The sequence below is a fragment of the Bombina bombina genome, chromosome 3 (assembly GCF_027579735.1).
Source record: "Bombina bombina isolate aBomBom1 chromosome 3, aBomBom1.pri, whole genome shotgun sequence".
NCBI classification, from domain to species: Eukaryota; Metazoa; Chordata; class Amphibia; order Anura; family Bombinatoridae; genus Bombina; species Bombina bombina.
Genome location: NC_069501.1, coordinates 479,771,437 through 479,790,119, shown reverse-complemented (window position 1 = coordinate 479,790,119; position 18,683 = coordinate 479,771,437). Strand labels below are relative to the sequence as shown.

General features: G+C 42.5%; 1 protein-coding gene across 3 annotated transcripts in view; it reads right to left on the bottom strand.

Annotated features, from left to right (window-relative positions):
• BRPF3 (bromodomain and PHD finger containing 3) overlaps nt 1–18,683 on the bottom strand; it is a 222,169-nt gene that overhangs the window by 187,158 nt on the left and 16,328 nt on the right. For 2 of the 3 annotated variants that reach the window (XM_053706812.1, XM_053706811.1), the window contains 2 exons: nt 9,277–9,360; nt 6,493–7,910 (listed from right to left, as the gene is read on the bottom strand). In XM_053706812.1, coding sequence (XP_053562787.1) covers nt 6,493–7,910; nt 9,277–9,336 — 1,478 coding nt within the window. In that variant the 5' untranslated portion in view covers nt 9,337–9,360. The remainder of the gene's footprint in view (nt 1–6,492; nt 7,911–9,276; nt 9,361–18,683) is intronic. The other variant, XM_053706814.1, reaches the window with a different exon arrangement.

The following is an 18,683-nucleotide window of genomic DNA, read 5'->3' as shown; positions in this document are numbered from 1 at the left end:
GAAGTGAAGACCAAGTTGCAGCCTTGCAAATCTGTTCAGAGGCCTCATTCTTAAAGGCCCAGGTGGAAGCCACAGCTCTAGTGGAATGAGCTGTAATTCTTTCAGGAGGCTGCTGTCCAGCAGTCTCATAGGCTAAACGTATTATGCTACAAAGCCAAAAAGAGAGAGAGGTGGCCGAAGCCTTTTGACCTCTCCTCTGACCAGAACAAACGACAAACAGAGAAGAAGTTTGCCGAAAATCTTTAGTTGCCTGTAAGTAGAACTTCAGGGCACGGACTACGTCCAGATTATGCAAAAGACGTTCCTTCTTTGAAGAAGGATTAGGACATAATGATGGAACAACAATCTCTTGATTGATATTCCTGTTAGAAACAACCTTAGGTAAAAACCCAGGTTTAGTACGCAGAACTACCTTGTCTGAATGGAAAATCAGATAAGGAGAATCGCAATGTAAGGCAGATAACTCAGACTCTTCGAGCCGAGGAAATAGCCATCAAAAACAAAACTTTCCAAGATAAAAGCTTAATATCAATGGAATGAAGGGGTTCAAACGGAACACCCTGAAGAACTTTAAGAACCAAGTTTAAGCTCCACGGAGGAGCAACAGTTTTAAACACAGGCTTAATCCTAGCCAAAGCCTGACAAAAAGCCTGGACGTCTGAATTCTCTGCCAGACGTTTGTGTAAAAGAATAGACAGAGCAGAAATCTGTCCCTTTAACAAACTAGCGGATAAACCCTTTTCTAAACCATCTTGTAGAAAAGCCAATATCCTAGGAATCCTAACATTACTCCATGAGTAACTCTTGGATTCACACCAATATAAATATTTACGCCATATCTTATGGTAAATTTTTCTGATAACAGGTTTCCAAGCCTGTATTAATGTATCAATAACCAACTCCGAAAAACCACGCTTTGATAGAATCAAGCGTTCAATCTCCATGCAGTCAGCCTCAGAGAAATTAGGCTTGGATGGTTGAAAGGACCCTGAATTAGAAGGTCCTGCCTCAGAGGCAGAGACCATGGTGGACAGGACGACATGTCCACTAGGTCTGCATACCAGGTCCTGTGTGGCCACGCAGGTGCTATCAGAATCACCGATGCTCTCTCCTGTTTGATCCTGGCAATCAGTCGAGGTAGCAACGGAAATGGTGGAAACACATAAGCCATGTTGAAAACCCAAGGGGCTGCTAGTGCATCTACCAGCACCGCTCCCGGGTCCCTGGACCTGGATCCGTAACAAGGAAGCTTGGCGTTCTGGCGAGATGCCATGAGATCCAGCTCCGGTTCGCCCCAACGAAGAATCAGTTGAGCAAACACCTCCGGGTGAAGTTCCCACTCCCCCGGATGAAAGGTCTGGCGACTTAGAAAGTCCGCCTCCCAGTTCTCCACGCCTGGGATGTAGATCGCTGACAGGTGACAAGAGTGAGACTCTGCCCAGCGAATTATCTTCGAGACTTCCAACATCGCTAGGGAACTCCTGGTTCCCCCTTGATGATTGATGTAAGCCACAGTCGTGATGTTGTCCGACTGAAATCTGATGAACCTCAGTGTTGCTAACTGAGGCCAAGCTAGAAGAGCATTGAATATTGCTCTTAATTCCAGAATGTTTATTGGGAGGAGTTTCTCCTCCTGAGTCCACGATCCCTGAGCCTTCAGGGAGTTCCAGACTGCACCCCAGCCTAGTAGGCTGGCATCTGTTGTTACAATCGTCCAATCTGGTCTGCAAAAAGTTATTCCTTTGGACAGATGAACCCGCGACAACCACCAGAGAAGAGAATCTCTGGCCTCCTGGTCCAGATTTAGTAAAGGGGACAGATCTGAGTAATCCCCATTCCACTGACTTAGCATGCATAGTTGCAGCGGTCTGAGATGCAGGCGCGCAAATGGCACTATGTCCATTGCCGCGACCATTAAGCCGATTACTTCCATGCACTGAGCTACTGATGGGCTTGGAATGGAATGAAGGACACGGCAAGCATTTAGGATTTTTGATAACCTGGACTCCGTCAGGTAAATCTTCATCTCTACAGAATCTATAAGAGTCCCTAGAAAGGGAACCCTTGTGAGTGGTAACAGAGAACTCTTTTCCATGTTCACTTTCCACCCATGCGACCTCAGAAATGCTAGAACTATCTCTGTATGAGACTTTGCATTTTGAAAACTTGACGCTTGTATCAGAATGTCGTCTAGGTACGGAGCCACCGCTATGCCTCGCGGTCTTAGTACCGCCAGAAGCGAGCCCAGAACCTTTGTAAAAATTCTCGGGGCCGTAGCCAACCCGAAGGGAAGAGCTACAAACTGGTAATGCCTGTCTAGAAAGGCAAACCTTAGGTACCGATAATGATCTTTGTGAATCGGTATGTGAAGGTAGGCATCCTTTAAGTCCACTGTGGTCATATACTGACCCTCTTGGATCATGGGTAGGATGGTTCGAATAGTTTCCATTTTGAACGATGGAACCCTTAGGAATTTGTTTAAGATCTTCAGGTCCAAGATTGGCCTGAAGGCTCCCTCTTTTTTGGGAACCACAAACAGATTTGAGTAAAAACCTTGCCCTTGTTCCGTCCGCGGAACCGGGTGGATCACTCCCATTACTAAGAGGTCTTGTACGCATCGTAGAAATGCCTCTTTCTTTATTAGGTTTGTTGATAACCTTGACAGATGAAATCTCCCTTGTGGAGGAGAAGTTTTGAAGTCCAGAAGGTATCCCTGAGATATGATCTCCAACGCCCAGGGATCCTGGACATCTCTTGCCCAGGCCTGGGCGAAGAGATAAAGTCTGCCCCCCACTAGATCCGTTTCCGGATAGGGGGCCCTTTCTTCATGCTGTCTTAGGGGCAGAAGTAGGTTTTCTGGCCTGCTTGCCCTTGTTCCAGGACTGGTTGCCTTTCCAACCCTGTCTGTAACGAGTAGCAGTCCCTTCCTGTTTTGGAGCGGAGGAAGTTGATGCTGCTCCTGCCTTGAAATTACGAAAGGCACGAAAATTAGACTGTTTGGCCTTTGATTTGGCCCTGTCCTGAGGAAGGGTGTGACCCTTACCTCCAGTAATGTCAGCAATAATTTCTTTCAAGCCGGGCCCGAATAAGGTTTGCCCTTTGAAAGGAATATTAAGCAATTTAGATTTAGAAGTCACATCTGCTGACCAGGATTTAAGCCATAGCGCTCTGCGCGCCTGGATGGCGAATCCAGAGTTCTTAGCCGTTAGTTTGGTTAAATGCACCACGGCATCCGAAACAAATGCATTAGCTAGCTTAAGGGCTTTAAGCTTGTTCATAATCTCATCCAATGGTGCTGTGCGAATAGCCTCTTCCAGAGACTCAAACCAGAATGCCGCTGCAGCAGTGACGGGCGCAATGCATGCAAGGGGCTGTAATATAAAACCTTGTTGAACAAACATTTTCTTAAGGTAACCTAATTTTTTATCCATTGGATCTGAGAAAGCACAACTATCCTCCACCGGGATAGTGGTACGCTTGGCTAAAGTAGAAACTGCTCCCTCCACCTTAGGGACCGTCTGCCATAAGTCTCGTGTGGTGGCGTCTATTGGAAACATTTTTCTAAATATCGGAGGAGGGGAAAAGGGCACACCGGGTCTATCACACTCCTTGCTAATAATCTCTGTAAGCCTTTTAGGTATAGGAAAAATGTCAGTACACACCGGTACCGCATAGTATTTATCCAACCTACACAATTTCTCTGGAATTGCCACCGTGTCGCAATCATTCAGAGCCGCTAATACCTCCCCTAGTAACACACGGAGGTTTTCAAGCTTAAATTTAAAATTTGAAATTTCTGAATCCGGTCTCCCCGGATCAGAACCGTCACCGACAGAATGAAGCTCACCGTCCTCATGTTCTGCAAATTGTGACGCAGTATCAGACATGGCTCTCGTGTCATCAGCGCGCTCTGTCCTTAACCCAGAGCTATAGCGTTTGCCCCTTAATTAGGGACCGTCTGCCATAAGTCTCGTGTGGTGGCGTCTATTGGAAACATTTTTCTAAATATCGGAGGAGGGGAAAAGGGCACACCGGGTCTATCACACTCCTTGCTAATAATCTCTGTAAGCCTTTTAGGTATAGGAAAAATGTCAGTACACACCGGTACCGCATAGTATTTATCCAGACTATACATAATTTCTCTGGGATTGCAACCGTGTTGCAATCATTCAGAGCCGCTAACACCTCCCCTAGCAATACACGGAGGTTCTCAAGCTTAAATTTAAAATTTGAAATTTCTGAATCCGGTCTCCCCGGATCAGATCCGTCACCCACAGAATGAAGCTCTCCGTCCTCATGTTCTGCAAATTGTGACGCAGTATCGGACATGGCTCTCGTGTCATCGGCGCGCTCTGTCCTTAACCCAGAGCTATCGCACTTGCCTCTTAACTCAGGCAAATTAGATAATACTTCTTTCATAACATTAGCCATATCATGCAAAGTGATTTGTAAGGGCCTTGATGTACTTGTAAGGTACTGACACGTGAGGAGAGTTAGATGGCATAACTTCCCCCTCGTTGTCTGGTGATAATTTCTTTACCGGTAAAGACTGACTTTTATTTAAAGTAACATCAATACAATTGGTACACATATTTCTATTGGGCTCCACATTGGCTTTTAAACATAATGAACAAGTAGATTCATCTGTATCAGACATGTTTAAACAGACTAGCAATGAAGGCTAGCAAGCTTGGAAAAAATCTTTCAATAAATTTACAAGCAATAGAAAAAAAAACGCTGCAGCGCTTTTAAAAACACACAAAACTGTCACAGTTGAAATAACAATGAACTAATTCAGTTATAGCCAACAATTTTAACAGTAAATGTATGAATTTAGCAGAGGATTGCACCCACTAGCAAACGGATGATTAACCCCTCAATACCCAAAAACGGATAATCAATTTAAGATTTAACGCTTTTATCACAGTCAAACACACTGTCACAGGTCTGCTGTGACTGATTACCTCCCTCAAAAATGAATTTTGAAGACCCCTGAGCTCTCTAGAGACGTCCTGGATCATGGAGGAAGAAGCAGGAAGACTGTGCTAGAATTTTAACTGCGCAACAAGGCGCTAAAAAAAGGCCCCTCCCACTCATAATACAACAGTGGGAGACCTGTTACAACTGTTTCTATGCAGAAATATACGTTAGCCATATGGAAAAAAATCATGCCCAAAAAGATTTATCACCAAAGTACCTTACAAAACGAATAACATGCCAGTAAACGTTTTAAAAACAACTTTCCAGTGTTATGCAAAGTTATCACTAAGCCTGCTACCAGTCGCTTCTACTGCAGTTAAGGCTCATATATTTATTTCAGTATTTAACAGTATTTTCTCAGTCAAATTCTAGTCCCAAGAAAATAACTCAACTGCGCATACATTTATCAGCCTGATACCAGTCGCTACTACTGCATTAAAGGCTGTACTTACATCATATGGGTAACAGTAGTGTTTTCTTAGTCAATTCCATTCCTAGAAAATATTACTGCACATACCTCATTTGCGGGGGACCCCGCATGCTATTCCCTTTTCTGAAGTTACCCCACTCCTCAGAATGTGCGAGAACAGTCAGTGGATCTTAGTTACGTCTGCTAAGATCATAGAAAAAGCAGGCAGATTCTTCTTCTAAATACTGCCTGAGAGAAAAAAACAGCACACTCCGGTGCCATTTAAAATAATAAACTTTTGATTGAAGAATTATTAGGTAAAAAAAAAAACTATCTCCTCTCGCGACCTCCTTCTTTGTTGAGACTTGCAAGAGAATGACTGGATATGACATGTGAGGGGAGGAGCTATATAGCAGCTCTGCTTGGGTGATCCTCTTGCAACTTCCTGTTGGGAAGGAGAATATATCCCATAAGTAATGGATGACCCGTGGACTGAACACACTTAACAAGAGAAAAAACATTTTTGGGTTACATATCCCCTTAAATTAGAATCTGAAAATGTCTAAAAATGGCTTTAGCATGAAGGAGTAAGACTGGTCATCAGTGAAGGGGTTATCCAGGCAGAGCACTGCTGATTGTAAGTGGAAACCGCTGGCGATTGGTGTGTGGTTTCCACTTGGGATCAGCAGTGCTCTGCGGGTCCCAAGCAGTACTTCGGCTGTGTGTTAAACATACAGTAGTGCAGTGTTGAAAGTCTTAAAATTACAAGCTCTAACGAATTAGAGCATGTCATTCTTCGACTATTATGGCCCCTAAATCATGTAAAAGAGAGGAGCTGAAAAGGGGTGGGAGAGACAAGTGATAATTAGAAAAATGGGGGCAGAGAGTAAAAGGCCAGAAACCATTGGAAACGAGCACTGCTTGACAGAGGGAACTGTATTGTTGCAACAGGAGTTCTAAAATGTGACGTTAAAATAGCAGTAGATAATACAGCATTCGGTATCTGCAGGGCAAATACAGCAAAGTATAATTATACAGTAAAGCATAGAATTTATATGAAAGTGGATCAAGAAAATGGTTAATTTCCAGATCCAGTTACTCACCTACATGATGGAATAGACATTACAGACATCACAGGAGCAGATCCTCTTAGACCTACAGGTTCCCTTCTCTCCTTCTTGATCTTTTGCTTCTCCCTACTTTTCTTCCCAGCTGCCTTTTTAGGGTTTTTTTCTTCTTCATTTCTCTTCCCTTCATCATCTTCCTCTCTGGACTCCTCCATATCCACCTTATTTTCTTCATCATCTTTGCATGTATCCTTCTGAGTCCCTGGGGGGCAGTGATGTTCACAAAACGCAGTTTTGCGCACAGTGAAAGTGGTACCATTCAAACCAGTCTCTCGAACTGGCTCCACTTTCATAAATAACCCTGCTCTCTGGGCACATGTAACATGGAAGGCTGTATAACAGTTAGCTTTGTGACACTGGATTGAAGCTCCATGCCCCTTCTGTTTACACACATAGCATGTTAGCTTCCAGCGTGCTGGAGGGATATTATCCACACCTTCTATAGGCTCCAGAAAAACAGTGTTGGCAAAGCACACCTCTGGAATCCAAATAGCACACACCACATGTGCCCAGCGACCGTCACTAGTCTGCTTGAATGCCCCACCCTGGTTTGGACAAAGTACACAACAGACAGGATTTGAGGGTGATTGCAAGCAGCAGCGGCACAACCACTGTCCTTCTGGAATATAAGGGACACCATAACACTCCTGGTGGACTGCCAGATTACAGATATCACAAAACAAAATGACATTGCTGTTGTGGCATTCATCATCCAAGCATACACAACAGAATGCATCCTCATCAATAGAGGACTGTGGTGCACCACTACTGCGGCTTTGCAGGTAAGACTCTTTCTCAAGCCTGTCCAGCAAAAGTTCAAATGTATCTGCAGAGACAAGAGAGAGGCCATCATTCCTTCTCTTTTCATTGACCATTTCTAACCAAGCAAGATCCACTTCATCAAGGTCATACTCAACATCTTGGTCCATTTCCTCGGAAGTGCGTTCAATGTAGCGATAAAAGGTATCAGGTAAAGGAGGGGCCTCAAGATCAGCTGTAGCAACTTGCTCTAATAGTCTAAAACTAGGCTGGGGTAACTGTAGGGAAGAAGCTCCTGGTGCATGCTTGGAGCAAGGATCACGCTTCTTGCCCTTAGAAGCAGGCTTCCGACAAGGAGGTGGAAGAGGCATTTCACTATTTTCTTTGTTGCTGTTGCATTCAGTGATATCTTGAGCAGTGAGTTCATCCTCTGAAATAATTTGCAGAGGATCATAAATGCTGATTCGGTGCAATCGTCCCTCCATCTCAACTTCCACAATGCGTTGTGCTTGAGCATATGTCAAGGTCTCCCGAGTTGGAGAGCACTTCAGGCTATAGGGAGAGGGAGACCGTCGTCCATCACCCCCCATGCGCGACTTGCGGCGTGGCTTCCTCATATCTGTGGGGGGTAAGACCTACAAAAAAGAAGAAAGAAAAAAAATCAGCAATCAAAACAGCTAGTGAAAGGCCAATCAAGATAATACAAATAACAAATGTTAACCTGAATAATTACTACACAAATTCAAGCTGTGCAACACCAGCATTTAAAAGAGCCACTAAACACCTTGCAATTACAAGACATTTCTGTTGTTTTGCTATTGAAAAACATATTTTTTAAAAAATTAAAATCTTAGGTGCCAGTGGTGCATAGCTAGTCCAAAGTTGACCTTAAAGGCACAGTCTACTCCAAAATTGTTATTGTTTAAAAAGATAGCTAACACCTTTATTACCAAGTCCCCAGCTTTGCATAACAAACAGTTATAGTAATGTACTCTTTATGTCTATGATTGCCTTGTATCTAAGCTTTTGCAGACTGCCCCTTTATTTCAGTTCTCTTGACAGACTTGCAATCAGTCCACAGGCGTAAGCACAATGGTATGTATATGGCACACATAAACTAGCGCTGTCTATCTGTAAAAAAAAACCCTGTCAAAATGCACCGAGATAAGAGGTCGGCCTTCAAGGGCATAGAAATCAGCCTATGAGCCTACCTAGGTTTAGCTTTCAACAGAGAATACCAAGAGAATAAAGCAAATTCAATGATAAAAGTAAATTGGAAAGTTGTTTAAAATTCCATACCCTATCTGAATCATGAAAGTTTAATTTTGACTAGACTGTCCCTTTAACTAGGTATATGACCTTTTTGTGGGGGATAAAAGACACAGTGCAAAAATAAATTATTGTAACTTATTTAAATCATTTTATATAGTGGGAAGTTTAATGAAAATTGGAATCTCGTATTTACCGAAGTTTAAAGGGATCAATTTAATTTTAAAAAAAAATCTTTCCTATGGGTATTTTATTTGCTTTTAAAATATAAAATTACAGTGTGGATTTTTGTTTATGTTTTTAAAGTTATTTTCATTTTAGAAATTTAAATTAGTCCTAACTTTAATTTATCTAGGAATATATTTCACTAAGATTTACATACTTGGGTTTAAAACATTTTTATTTCACATTGGGTTATTCCCTATTTCAATTATTATCGGGTTGTTTTTTTTTTTTCTTTTCAAAATGATAATCCAAATGAAATGATAACATGGCAGAAAAAAACAAAGATCAAAAAATAACAATATACAGGATATTTACTTCTAGCTCGTAAATATTTAGACTAATCCTTGCACCCTCCTCCATCCTTACAAATTCCAGGCTTCCTCCTGTAATACTCCCTGCCTCCTCCTCTCTGCTATAAAACTCCCTTCTTCCTCCTCTGCCATCTTTCTGCTTTCTCCTCCCTGCTGTCTCCTCCCTGCTCCATGCTGTCTCCTCCTTGCTTCTTACTCTTCCTGCCTGCTCCATGCTGTCTCCTCTGTCCTCCCTGCTGCCTCCTCCTTCCTCCATGCTGACACACCTCCCTGCTTCCTCCTATAAAAAAAATAAAAAAATAAAAAAATCAGATAGAACATGCAATTTTAAGCAACTTTCTAATTTACTCCTATTATCAATTTTTTCTTGGTATCTTTACTAGCAGAAATTTAAGCTTATGAGCCTGCCTATTTTTTATTTCAGCACCCTGGGTAGCGCTTGCTGATTTGTGGCTAATTTATAGCCACTAATCAGCAAGCGCTACCCAGGTGCTGAACCAAAGATGGGCCAGCTCATAAGCCTTTTTAATGTTACTTTAAATGTGTACACAATTACTGAACTTTGCATTCAAAGTCTGAATCTGGACAATGGAGGGATGAGGCAGCATGGAACAGGTAGGACAGAGGAGGCAGAGGAGAAATCATGGAGCAGGGAAGACAGAGGAGAAAGCATGGAGCAGGGAGAAGGCAGAAAGGAGGCAGTTTTACAGGAGGGAGCATGGAGTTTTAAAGGCAATAAAGAATAGTAAAACTTTAAGTTACATGAAAGTAAAAACTTAGATTTTTTACATAGAGCATATAATTTTAAGACACTTGAATTCACTTCCATTATATTTAAACCGTTGTGCCATATGGACGCTGGGTAAAGCACTGTGTGGTGTGCAGCATAGGGCCATATGAAGCAAGATCGCCGATATAGACAGTGACGAGGGGGAGGGAGGGGCAGTCCCTACACATTAAATAGTTTTTGTTTTGTTTTTTAAGGGGAGAGGGAGGGATAGGTCCCTACACTAAAAAAGCGGATTGCTTTGAGGGGATGGGGTTGGGTGATCCCTACACTACAGAAAAATTAATTATACATAAATAAATAAAGAGCCCTACCGTGAGTACTGGCAAACTGGCTGCCAGTACCTAAGATAATGGTGAAAATTAGGAGGTGGGAGAGTTACAGAGATGCTTGGGTAGGATCCCTACATTACAAAAAAATAAAAAGTATTAAAACTAAAAAATGCCCTACACTAGGTACTGGCAGATTGGCTGAAATTGCTGTTTGGGAGGGATCAGGGAGGTGGTTGGTGTCAGGTGGGAGAGTAATCTTTACACTATAATAAATATTACCCTTCAGAAGCTGTTAAGTGTAACTTCCCTTACCCATAATCCCCAGTCATTCAGTCGAAGGAAAATGGAAAAAGAAGAAACACAAGGGTGAAAAGGTGCCTGAGGTTTACTAAAAAAAAAAACTGCAGAAGTATAATTAAAAAGAGGGCGGGGTCGTGGACTCTCCATGTCCGGAAAGAAAGAAATTTATCAACTATGCATACATTTTGTTTTCTTTCCTATGACATGGAGAGTCCACAACATAATTCCAATTACTAGTGGGAACCAATACCCAAGCTAGAGGACACGGAATGAACAAAGGGAGAAAAAGGCAAGAAGACCTAAACAGAAGGCACCACCACTTGAAGAACCTTTGTCCCAAAAGAAGCCTCGGCCGAGGCAAAAGTATAAAATTTGTAGAATATGGGAAAAAAGTATGCAGAGAGGACCATGTTGCCTTAAAAACCCAAAAAGAGGAGACAGCCCCAGTGGAATGAGCCGTAAGTCTCTCAGGAGGTAGGCTGCTTTCCAGCAGTCCCATAAGCCAAACAAATCAAACTTCTCAACCAGAGAGACAGAGTACACTAGAAGTGGCCTTCTGATCCTTACGCTTTCCAAGGAAAGCAACAAACAGGGCAGAAGATTGCCGAAATTCTTTAGTAGCTTGTAAGTAAAATTTTAGAGCCCGCACAACATCCAAGTTATGCAAAAGACATTCCTTTTGAGAAGAAGGATTAGGACAAAAAGAAGGAACAACAACAACAACAACATGCATCGGCTCAAACGGAGCCTGCTGCAAAACTTTAAGAACTAAATTAAGGCTCCACAGGAGCAACAGGCTTAAACACAGGCCTGATTCTAACCAGGGCCTATACAAAAGGCTTGAACATCTGGTAAGTCAGACCGACGTTTGTACAAAAGGATAGACAATGCAGAAATCTGACCCTTTAGGGTACTGACCGATAAACAGTTCTCTAGGCCATCTTGAGGAAAAGACAAAATCCCCGGATTTGTCCCGGTAATTATACTTCTGCAGTTTTTTTTACTAAACCTCAGGCACCTTTTCACCCGGCTCAAGGAAAACCCCTTAGATTCGCACCAATAGATATTTGCACCATATACTTTGGTAAATCTTGCGGGTAACAGGTTTTCAAGCCTGAATCATAGTTTCAATGACTGCTTCAGAAAAACCACATCTAGACAGAATTAGGCGTTCAATCTCCAAGTAGTCAGCTTCAGAGAATCTAGGTTTGGATGGAGGAAAGGACCTTGAAGTAGAAGGTCCTTCCTCTGAGGTAACTTCCAAGGAGGTAGAGATGACATCCTTACTAGATCCGCGAACCAGATCCTGCGAGGCCATGCAGGAGCTATTAGGATCACTGATGCTCTCTCCTGCTTGATATGAGCAATGACTCGTGGAAGAAGGAGAGCAAACGGAGGAAACACATATGCCAGAGAAAACCTCCAAGGAACCGCTAGAGCATCTATCAGAACGGCCTGAGGATCTCTTGACCTTGAGCCGTATTTTAGAACCTTGGCATTTTGGCGGGACGCAATCAGATCCAACTCTGGAACCCCCCACTTGAGGGTTATCTGAGAGAACATTTCCGAATGGAGTGCCCACTTCCCGGGATGAAAAGACTGTCTGCTCAGAAAATCTGCCTCTCAGTTGTCCACTCCTGGAATGTGGATAGCAGATAGGAGACAATCGTGGGCTTCCGCCCACTGCAGAATGTGAGTCACCTCCTTCATGGCTAAGGAACTCCAAGTCCCTCCCTGGAGGTTGATGTAAGTCACTGAGGTAATGCTGTCCGATTGGAATCTGATAAACCGGACCAAAGACAGTTGAGGCCACACTGATAGGGCATTGCAGATAGCTCTCAACTCCAAGATTATTATGGGAAGAGAGGACTCTTCCCGAGACCACAGGCCCTGAGCCTTTAAAGGACCCCAAACAGTTCCCCAGCCTGACAGGCTGGCGTCTGTAGTCACAGTTTCCCAGGAAGGTTTCAGGAAGCAATTCCCCCGAGACAGATGTTCCTGTGACACCCATCACGAGAGAGAGTCTCTTGTTAGAGGGTCCAGATTTATCCTCTGTGAAAAATATGAATGGTTTCCATGCCATTGACGGAGCATACAAAGTTGCAACAGTCGTAGATTTAACCGAGCAAAAGGAACAATGTCCATGGATGCCACCATCAGACCAATCACTTCCATGCATTGAGCCACAGATGGACGGAAGGTAGAATGGAGAAAAAAAGGCAGGAAGCAAGAATTTAGTTTTTTCTGACCTCCGTCAGGAAAATCTTCATAGACAGGGAATCTATTATAGTCCCTAGAAAACACACTTTGGTAGATGGAACTAGAGAACTTTTTTCCAAATTCACCTTCCACCCATGGGAACGAAGAAAAGACAACAGTATCTCTGTATGAGATTGGGCTAGTTGCAAAGATGACGCCTGTACTAAGATGTAGTCTAGGTAAGGCGCCACAGCAATTCCCTGGGAACTGATCACTGACAATAGCGCCCCTAGAACCTTTTTTAATATTCTGAGAGCCGTGGCCAGACTAAATGGAAGTGTAACAAAGTGCTTGTCCAGAAAGGCAAACCTCAGATACTGATTGTGTTCCCTGTGAATGGGAACATGAAGGTATTCGTCCTTCAGGTCTATGGTCATCATAAACTGACCTTCCTGTACCAAAGGAAGAATGGAACGAATAGTTTCCATCTTGAAGGATGGAACCCTGAGTAATTTGTTGAGACACTTGAGGTCTAGAATGGGCCGAAAAGTTCCGTTCTTTTTGGGAACCACAAATAGATTTAAATAGAATCCTAGACCCTGTTCTCTTAGGGGGACTGGAACAATAACTCCCAGGGAGTATAGGTCCTTTACACAGCTTAAGAAGGCCTCCTTCTTTATGTGGTTTGAGGATAGGCTTGACAGAAGAAATCTGCCCCTTGGAGGGCAAGACTTGAATCCCATTCTGTAGCCCTGGTATACTATGTCCACCGCCAAAGGATCTGGGACATCGCATATCCTGTTTCCCCTTGTTCTAGGACTGGTTGGATTTCCAAGTGGATCTGGATTGGTCAGGTTTGGAAGAGGATGATGAAGACGTTTGTCCCTTAAAAATAAAAAAGGAACGAAAATTAGAAGTCTGGCGACCTCTAGGTCTATTCTTCTAGTCCTAAAATAGGAAAGATCCCTTTCCACCCGTAATCTATGAAATTATCTCCGCCAGACCAGGTCCGAACAGAGTCTCTCACTTATAAGGTAAAGCCAAAAGCTTGGCCTTAGAAGAGACGTCGGCCGACCAAGATTTTAACCACAGAGCTCTGCGTGCTAGTACAGTGAAACTAGACATCTTAGCTCCCAGTCGGATTATCTGCATATTGGCATCACAGATAAAGGTATTGGCCAATTTGAGAGCTTTGATCCATTCTTGGATCTCCTCTACCGTAGTTTCCTCAGTAATAAGATCCGACAAGGCATCAACATCAATAGGATGCAGCTCCCGCAACCGTGGCAATACTCGCTGCAGGTTGCCACTGTAATCCTTGATTGATGTACATCTTTTTTAAGTAAGCTTCTAGCTTCTTATCCATTGGATCCTTAAAAGAGCAGCTATCATCTATAGGAATAGTAGTTCTCTTGGCAAGAGTAGAAAAAGCTCCTTCAACTTTAGAAATCGTGCGCCACGAGTCATGAATAGAGTCAGCAACAGGAAACATCTTCTTAAAAACAGGGGAAGGGGAAAAGGGAACTCCTGGTTTATCCCATTCCTGAGCAATAATCTTCTTTGTGACAGGAAAAAACTCCTCAGAATATGGAGAATAATAAACTCTATCCAATTTAGAAAACGTTGTGGGGTTTACAGCAGTAGCTAGAATGTCCTTCAGTAGTAACCAGAGGTGTTAAAGCTTAAATCTAAAATTAACCTCTTTAGATTCTGAAGATTTATCTGCTAGAGAGTGTCACAGTCTGAGATCTTACCTTCAGAAGCTACTGACGTATTCTCCTCATCAGACATCTGAGAAAGATTGGCTAATGCAGTCCTAGAGTCAGAAGCCTTAGTATCAGGCACATGTTTAAATTTTAACTTACGCTCAGCCGATGAAGGGAAAGCTGACAAAGCTGCAGTTACTGCAGAAGAAATCTAAGCAGCAAAATCCCCAGGTAAATAAACACCCCCAGGTGGATGAGAGGACACAGAAGGCACAGTATGAGAAACCGTTAAAGCTTGGGACGTTTGAGGAGAAAGCTGAGGCATGTCCCCCAAAGCATTATCTTGAGAGACACTAGGCTCAGAAGGAAGTAAATTTGTCTTTACATTTGAAAGTCTTTGCTAAGCAGGAGGAACAAAACTACATTGGTAAGACAATATGAGCCTCTGAACATAGTAGGCATTTATCCACAGACATAGACTGTTCTAATTCTGGGTCCATGACAAGAGAATAAACTCCAAACAAATCAGAAAAAAATATAAAGTTATTAAAAATAAAAACCGTTTAGACTTTGTGCTTTTAGAACAGAGTCAAAAAGAAAATAAAGGTCAGAAACACTCTCAGATTGCTTGACCTCCTACCGGACCGATTAAATCCCTAGTAGCATTTGGGAGCGATAATCTCCAGTAGCAGAAAAATCAATCTCTTCAAAGACCATCTGTAAAGCCGACACAGACCCGCTACACAGATTGCTTAATAAGCTTCGTTCCGATAAACTGGAAGTACCAAGCGTCACGTGAGTGAGTCTGAAATAACTGCGTCACCAAAAAAGTGTGTGAACAAGAAGAAACAGCTATGAATAACTGCTATGAATGAACGGTTGAAGAAAGTCGATATTTAAAAAGTACTCTGAACCCCTGGTTATTCGTAAACCATTAAACACATGCCTGCCTCATATTCCCAACTGCTGTTTTTAAAAACTGCAGTCAAATGTTGATAGCCCCAATGAAAATTGCCTGTATTAAAAAAAGGAAATCCCTTAGCCCAGTCTCTCTTATCATACTGTGAAAGTTCCACATACAGTATCTCACAAAAGTGAGTACACCCCTCACATTTTTGTAAATATTTTATTATATCTTTTCATGTGACAACGCTGAATAAATGACACTTTGCTACAATGTAAAGTAGTGAGTGTTCAGCCTGTATAACAGTGTAAATTTTCTGTCCCCTCAAAATAACTAAACACACAGCCATTAATGTCTAAACCGTTAGCAACAAAAGTGAGTACACCCCTAAGTGGAAATGTCCAAATTGGGCCCAAAGTGTCAATATTTTGTGTGGCTACCATTATTTTCCAGCACTGCCTTAACCCACTTGGGCATGGAGTTCACCAGAGCTTCACAGGTTGCCACTGGAGCTTTCCGTTTGAGGATGCCCCACAGATGCTCAATAGGGTTTAGGTCTGGAGACATGCTTAGTCAGTCCATCACCTTTACCCTCAGCTTCTTTAGCAAGGCAGTGGTCATCTTGGAGGTGTGTTTGGGGTTGTTATGTTGGAATACTGTCCTGCTGCCCAGTCTCCGAAGAGAGGAGATCATGCTCTGCTTCAATATGTCACAGTACATGTTGGCATGGTTCCCTCAATGAATTGTAGCTCCCCAGTGCCGACAGCACTCATGCAGGCCCAGCCCATGACACTCCCACCACCATGTTTGACTGTAGGCAAGACACCCTTGTCTTTGTACTCTTCACCTGGTTGCCGCCACACATGCTTGACACCATCTGAACCAAATAAGTTTATCTTGGTCTCATTGGACCACAGGACATGAATACAGTAATCCATGTCCTTAGTCTGCTTGTCTTCAGCAAACTGTTTGCGGGCTTTTTTGTGCATCATCTATAGAAGAGGCTTCCTTCTGGGATGACAGCCATGCAGACCAATTTGATGCAGTGTGCAGCGTATGGTTGACCCCCCACCCCTTCAACCTCTGCAGCAATGCTGGCAGCACTCATACGTCTATTGTTTAAGACAACCTCTGAATATGATGCTGAGCATGTGCACTCAACTTCTTTGGTCGACCATGGTGAGACCTGTTCTGGGTGGAACCTGTCCTGTGAAACCGATGTATGGTCTTGCCCATCGTGCTGCAGCTCAGTTTCAGGGTCTTGGCAATCTTCTTATAGCCTAGGCCATCTTTATGTAGAGCAACAATTCTTTTTTTCAGATCCACAGAGAGATCTTTGCAATGAGGTGCCATGTTGAACTTCCAGTCACCAGTGTGAGAGAGAGAACACCAAATTTAACACACCTGCTACCCATTCACACCTGAGACCTTGTAACACTAACGAGTCACATGACACTGGGGAGAGAAATGGCTAATTGGGCTTAATTTGGACATTTCCACTTAGGGGTGTACTCACTTTTGTTGCCAACAGTTTAGACATTAATGGCTGTGTGTTGAATTATTTTGAGGGGACAGCAAATTTACACTGTTATACAGGCTGTACACTCACTACTTTACATTGTAGCAAAGTGTAATTTCTTCAGTGTTGTCACATGAAAAGATATAATAAAATATTTACAAAAATGTGAGGGGTGTACTCACTTTTGATAGATACTGTAAAAGCCTTCATTATTTAGGAACGCATAAAATGTTCAAACTCATCTGTCCACAATATGAATCCTTAAGTAGAAAGGATTACTATGTCCCCAAAGGATCCATATGAGGATTATCCTCTTAAGTGCTGCTGTCCTTCAGTACCTAGATCCAGCTGCAGGACAGAAAACTGCTACAAAAGGTGCGACAGTTACCCCACTCCCTGTCATGGGAGTCACCTGTAGTAGAAGGCAAGTATGGAGTAACCAACTCTAGCTTTCTACAACAGGGTAGCAAGTGTTAAAAGTAAAGTAAAGACTACCTCACCGCCTATTAACTGATAAAAGTGACCACTACTCTTACTCAAAAGATTGAAGTGGACACAGCTAGACCCCAATCATTGCTTGCAGGGAAAAGTACTCATAAAAGGATTAATTTCTTCAGACACCAACTTTGCACAATCTACATTGACAGAGGCAAAGAGAATAACTGGGAATTATGGGTAAGGGAAGTTACACTTAACAGCTTTGCTGGGGTGCTCTTTGCCTCCTCCTGCTGGCCAGGAGTTGAAAATCTCACTAGTAATTGGAATGATGTTGTGGACTCTCCATGTTATAGGAAAGAAAAATAGATTATGAGGGACACTTTATTGTAATACAACTAAAACTGTATAATTTCCAGTTGGTTATCTGTGATATTTATGGTCCCTTATAGAATAAATTAGATTTTCAGAACACCATCCAGAATAGACTGCCAAGATATATTAACCTCCCAATAGTGGTGCGGCGATTTTAATATTGCACCTCAGATGCCTTTGGACCATTTTCATAACCCCAATTTCCCCAAACACCTTCCAGTTGATAATACTCAAGAAGAGATTCTAGTACTTTGGCCAAATTTCAAAGTTCGCTAAACCTATGCGATATCTGGAGGGACAAAAACACTGAAGCAAAAGGCTATACTTGCCTCTCTGCCGTGAAGCATACCCTATCACGTATTGATTACTTCTTCATTTCCCCCTACTGGTTCCAAGGGTGACCCTAGTAGATATACCTGATATGACTTATAATGATACTAACTTCCATACTTTCTTAAGTAACGAAGGGAAGAAATTCAGAGAAATGAATGCCCAACATTTACATAAGCCAATGCTTTTCTGGGAAACTGCAAAAGCAGTTCTCAGGGGAGTCATAACCTCTTACACCATAAGTTTGAAAAAAAACAATATAACGCAAAATCTAAACCTTCTGCTCTGACAACTTAAAAATGCTGATAATAAATATCTTGAAACCCTACTTTATCCAACAGAAATAAATATTGTGAGGTCAAGCAAAGACGCAAAACATATCTATTAGAGAGCTCCTTGTGTAAATTAAATAATTTATCTGAGTTAGTTGTTATACTGGTTTGGCAATGAGACTCGAAAATACTTAACGGCACTGAAAAAATTAACCAAGCCCTAAGGCTTGATCTCTGGTATTGGAGTAGGAGATACAATTTTAACATATAACTCAAAAATTTGTCGAGCCTTTATACAGTTTTGTGACAATATTTATAGGTCTGCAGAAATAGACCCGAGTATCAGGTATCAATTCTGGTCAAATTTAACCTTTTCGCAGCTAACCAAATCTGCTTCGGACAAACGTAATGCTCCAATTACATCCGAGGAAATTAGTAAAGTGATCAGAGAGCTACCACAAGGAAAGACGCTGGGACCCGACAAGTTGCCCGGGGAAATCTATA